This window comes from Micropterus dolomieu, linkage group LG08 (genome assembly GCF_021292245.1).
Source record: "Micropterus dolomieu isolate WLL.071019.BEF.003 ecotype Adirondacks linkage group LG08, ASM2129224v1, whole genome shotgun sequence".
Lineage (NCBI taxonomy): Eukaryota > Metazoa > Chordata > Actinopteri > Centrarchiformes > Centrarchidae > Micropterus > Micropterus dolomieu.
This window is the reverse complement of record NC_060157.1, coordinates 18,575,761-18,581,029: the sequence shown is the minus strand read 5'-3', so window position 1 is coordinate 18,581,029 and position 5,269 is coordinate 18,575,761. Positions and strand designations below refer to the sequence as shown.

At 39.7% G+C, this 5,269-nt stretch overlaps 1 protein-coding gene across 4 annotated transcripts in view; it reads left to right on the top strand.

The window, feature by feature from the left end:
• Positions 1-3,572, top strand: part of fam3a (FAM3 metabolism regulating signaling molecule A) — a 10,693-nt gene extending 7,121 nt beyond the window's left edge. For all 4 annotated transcript variants that reach the window (XM_046057400.1, XM_046057397.1, XM_046057399.1 and 1 more), the window contains 2 exons: positions 741-867; positions 2,030-3,572. In XM_046057400.1, coding sequence (XP_045913356.1) covers positions 741-867; positions 2,030-2,128 — 226 coding nt within the window. In that variant the 3' untranslated portion in view covers positions 2,129-3,572. The remainder of the gene's footprint in view (positions 1-740; positions 868-2,029) is intronic.
• The last annotated feature ends 1,697 nt before the right edge of the window (positions 3,573-5,269 follow it).

Sequence of the window (5,269 nt, the reverse complement as noted above, 5' to 3'; positions counted from 1 at the left end):
TTTCAGCCAAGGGGACGGGACAACTCCATCGTATTGAGGGGAGGATGGACGGGGCCATGTATCGTGGAATTCTGGACCAACATCTCCTTCCCTCAGTGAGAGAGCTGAAGATGGGTCGAGGATGGGTGTTTCAGCACGACAACGACCCTAAGCACACCGCCAAAGCAACAAAAGAGTGGCTGAAGAAGAAGCACATCAAGGTTCTGGAGTGGCCTAGCCAGTCTCCAGACCTGAATCCAATTGAAAATCTTTGGAGGGAGCTTAAAATTCGAGTTGCCAGGCGACAACCTCGGAACCTGAATGATTTGGAGGCTGTCTGCAGGGAGGAGTGAGCCAACATCCCTGCCGAAATGTGCACAAACCTTGTCACCAACTATAAAAACCGTTTGACATCTGTGCTGGCCAATAATGGCTTTTCTACAAAATATTAACATGCTGTTTGTCCAGGTGGTCAAATACTTGTTTTTCCTCATCAGATGGTTATCAATTTTAATAAATTCATATGATGTGATTTTCTGGAATTTTCTTTGGGATTCTGTCTTTCACTGTTAGAATGTACATATGATTAAAATTATAGATCGTTGCATTCTTTGTAAGTGGGCAAACCTGCAAAATCAGCAAGGGGTCAAATACTTATTTCCCCCACTGTATATCAACCCGCAAGCCTCTTGCTTAGCAGAACTGCAACCCCAATGTTAATAAACATTAACCTGTTAACTTGTGCTCTTTTCCTGTGACAGGATGAACGATGAGTCTCGACGTCTGTTTGAGGAGCTTGGGAGCACGGCTGTGAAGGAGCTGGCCTTTAGAGACAGCTGGGTGTTTGTTGGAGCCAAGGGCATCGAGAATAAGAGTCCCTTTGAGCAGGTGTGTTACAGTTACATGTTAATGCTGAACAGAAGCATGTTAGATTTACATAAGCTAAGGTAAAATACAAAATGACTCGCCAGAGAATTTTATCAAGATTTGTTATTTACAGTTACAATGATATTATAATGCATACAATTTAATGATTTGCAATTGAACAATAGTGAAGATCACACATAGGCATATTGAACATTCATTCCACCCCTAAATCTGACAACGCATAATGACTGGTAAGGCTTCTATTTGCCAGCTGAGCCACTGATATCCTGTGGAGACCCTAGCAATGCCTACCAGATGACACATGTTTGCTTAGCCTGCAATATTTTCCAAGTCTCCCTCACAAAAAGCCTAAATGTCTTTTTGGATTCACTTTAAGTGTCTTAGAGACCTGCATCGGTCACACCAGCTGTGTAAGTACTTTCCAAAGTTGGAGCATAAAGTCGACACTAGAGGCTTAGTAACTAATAGTTTGTAACTAAATCAGCTACTAAAATAGTTTGCGCCACGATTACTTTGGGCATGACTTAACTAGTTTAGACGTGAAGTCGTAACTTAAAACTAATCATCATGGTAGCGTGCGCAGCAGCTTTCTGGCTGGCATGAGCAAACATCGTTGTAAGCTAGCATAAACATAGCACATCGTAGTAAGCTAGATCAATCTTTAATTATCATATCAATAAATTAGGTCTCTGATAGATTACTGTGGTGCAAAATAACTGTAGATAATGAAAAATTAGTGAGTATAACTCTGTGACATTTTATGATTTACACCAACCCTGGGGCACTTTGTTGCCCTTGTTGTTACTTAGAGTTGTGTTGTAACTTATCTCTGTGGAGCTTCTGCTTTTTTAGTAATGCATAAATCACAACTTAGAAATAATTTAAATTATAACTAGGCTACGTTTGAACTTACACAGAGCTGGTGCAACAGGCTGCTCTGCTGACCATTTTCCAAACCTGTCTATAGTTCCAAAATAATATGAAGTTAAAAAAGGGCTTTTTTTTGAACACTACACTTGATGCATTCATGTGCTTATAGGAAAGTCAGAAATGATAAGTCTTATAATTTGTATGCTTTGGTAAACTTTATTTGCTCTTCACCTGATGATGCCAGTATGTTTTGTTGAGATCAGTTCTGTTTGCCCTTGGTTGTTCCCATTAGCGTATGAAGAACAGTAAAAGCAGCAACAAGTATGAAGGCTGGCCCGAGTCTCTGGAGATGGATGGCTGCATTCCTCTGCGGCCACCCCTGGAGGGATAATTCCGCCTGAATACACTCTTAGATAAAGTATAGCAACACCTGGAGTGTACACAGTGGATCCAAATGACCAGGGAACTGCCACATGGCTGAAACCATCTCTATCTGGGCCACAAATAACATTTTATTTTCACTCTGGTGGTAGAGGCATGAGCTGACTGCAAAGACTGTCTTGGGACTTCATATATTTAAAATAGCTGGAAGCTGTTGTAGAGGATTTGTGCATTAATCTTAGTGAGCCACCTTTTGAGGTGATGTAATAGAAACCTGGAACATTTTTGTTTCGGGGAAAAGGGGCACTTGAGAGGCTAAATGTTTGATGACCAAAGTTTATCAGCGACAAGTGAATGAATATAGCTGGAGATGGTCTTCCAAAGCCGCTGAAGGAAACGGACGCATTTCCTCTCTGCAACACTGCCTGTAAGGTGTCAATATTTGGTGCTTGAGCAACAGGAATATGAAGCGTTTAAAACTTACACAACATTTGGAGACCCACCTAACCGGTTTCAAGAATTTGGGAACCTAATGTACGTCAGAATAGGAAACACTTTTGAGGTGCACTAGTAGTTAAAATGTTCTACCAATCACCATGTTTGTATGCTGATTTTAAATTTAAATACGTTAAAATATTTTCATCCTGTGATACATATATATTTCAGTGATATTATGGCTAGGGTTAGCTGCTGTTGTTTCCTTCGAACTTGACGCACTGCAGTTATTACCCACCAACTGTTTACAGATTTCTTTAGACAAGTTTGGCCTCAGTCATTTTCCTTTTGATAAACCTATTTATTTTAATATTTATATTAGAAAACACAACAGATTCATACTGTAGATTTATAATAACACCGCCCATGAATCTGATGTTGTTCTCAGGCCTGCAAGCATCTTTCTACTACTACTAGTACTTCTACAAGTACTTTGTATAAGGATTCAACCTAAATGTGTGGTGGTGGTGTTTTGTTGAGCATATCCATCAGGCATCTTGCAAGCCTAACATGTAGGAAATGCATAGAAATAAAAAAATATATTTTGTATGGTTAGAAGTCCATTCTAGCTGACTTTGTCTGAATTATGTTATGTTATCCTAACTGTAAAGATGTTTCTACAAAGCATTTTAGTATGTCTTTATGTTATGAAAACTATGTTAATGAATAAAAAAAAATGTCTGACTAATTCTTGAAGACATTCACCAGAGGGCGACAAAAGACCAAGTCTCACCGGGGTTACTCGGTTCATTCTGCTCAAGGCATTTGCTTCAGTAAGCATATGGTGGGGATAAACACTGCGCACCGAATGTGGAAGTCGTGTATATTATTTGCGGAAATCGTGTAGCTCGTGGAGTCGGCAGCCTGTAACGTAATAATGACAAAAACGATAAATTTTATTGTTCTATTGAAAGGTGGAATGTGGCCTTCAAGTGTTGTTAATAAAATTGAGATTTCGAGTTGTCTACTTTCAAATGACTTTAGTGACTGTGGGTTATGTTATGTTCAGAGACCATGACCACTCTTGTCAGTTACTGAGAAAGAATAATGATGTAGCTTATTGTTCAGATATTCTTATCTGGACTTGTACACATGTAATCTTATTTATTTATGTCATAGTTAAGGTTTTAAGTTAAGATACACATTTTTAATTTCACTCTTGGGAATTAAAGTGTAACAGCAGCAAAAGTTGAGTTCTGTGTGCATTATAAGCATTGAATAAAAAGTCATTAAATATATAAATAGCCTTTACTGCCAAGGAGGGATATTTGTTTTCATAGCTGTATGGATTCATAAGAAAAACATAGGGCCTAAGGGAAATTAAAAAATATATAAAATATATACAGTGGACCTATGGTCAGAAATACGCATGTACATTCCTATATTTTTATACAGTGTATATATACGCTTACCAGCGGTGGAAAGTAGGCCTACTGTACTCGTTAAATGTTTAAATGTTGAGGCACCTGTATTTTACTTGGTTGTATTTACATTTTATGCTACTTTATACTTCAAATTGTCCCACATTTCACAAAGTAAGTTTTTTTGCTCCATCTTTGATAGGGCAGCTCTAGCTGCTGGTTAGTTAGGTTTTACATGCAAAAATATGATTAGACAATAATGTTACAGAATAAACATAAGTAGGCTATATAAAATAGTTCAAATTAGCTCCACCTGGACTACATTAGTGAAATGTTGATTGTGCATAAATGCATCAGTAATAATAATCTAATCTAATATACATAGTGTATATATAACTAGGTAAGTTTTATGGTGTAAAACTTACACAGTTCCTTTTTTGCATTGAGGACTTTAACTTTTGATACTTTAGGTAAATTTTCTTATGATACTTCTGTACTTTTACTTAAAGGACTTTAACTTGCTGAACTACACTGCTCAAAAAAAATAAAGGGAACACTTAAACAACACAATGTAACTCCAAGTCAATCACACTCCTGTGAAATCAAACTGTCCACTTAGGAAGCAACACTGATTGACAATCAATTTCACATGCTATTGTGCAAATGGAATAGACAACAGGTGGAAATTATAGGCAATTAGCAAGACACCCCCAATAAAGGAGTGGTTCTGCAGGTGGTGACCACAGTCCACTTCTCAGTTCCTATGCTTCCTGGCTGATGTTTTGGTCACTTTTGAATGCTGGCGTGTCATGCTCATGGTAGCATGAGACGGAGTCTACAACCCACACAAGTGGCTCAGGTAGTGCAGCTCATCCAGGATGGCACATCAATGCGAGCTGTCGCAAGAAGGTTTACTGTGTCTGTCAGCGTAGTGTCCAGAGCATGGAGGCGCTACCAGGAGACAGGCCAGTACATCAGGAGACGTGGAGGAGGCCGTAGGAGGGCAACAACCCAACAGCAGGACCGCCACCTCCGCCTTTGTGCAAGGAGGAGCAGGAGGAGCACTGCCAGAGCCCTGCAAAATGACCTCCAGCAGGCCACAAATGTGCATGTGTCTGCTCAAACGGTCAGAAACAGACTCCATGAGGGTGGTATGAGGGCCCGACGTCCACAGGTGGGGGTTGTGCTTACAGCCCAACACCGTGCAGGACGTTTGGCATTTGCCAAAGAACACCAAGATTGGCAAATTCGCCACTGGTGCCCTGTGCTCTTCACAGATGAAAGCAGGTTCACGC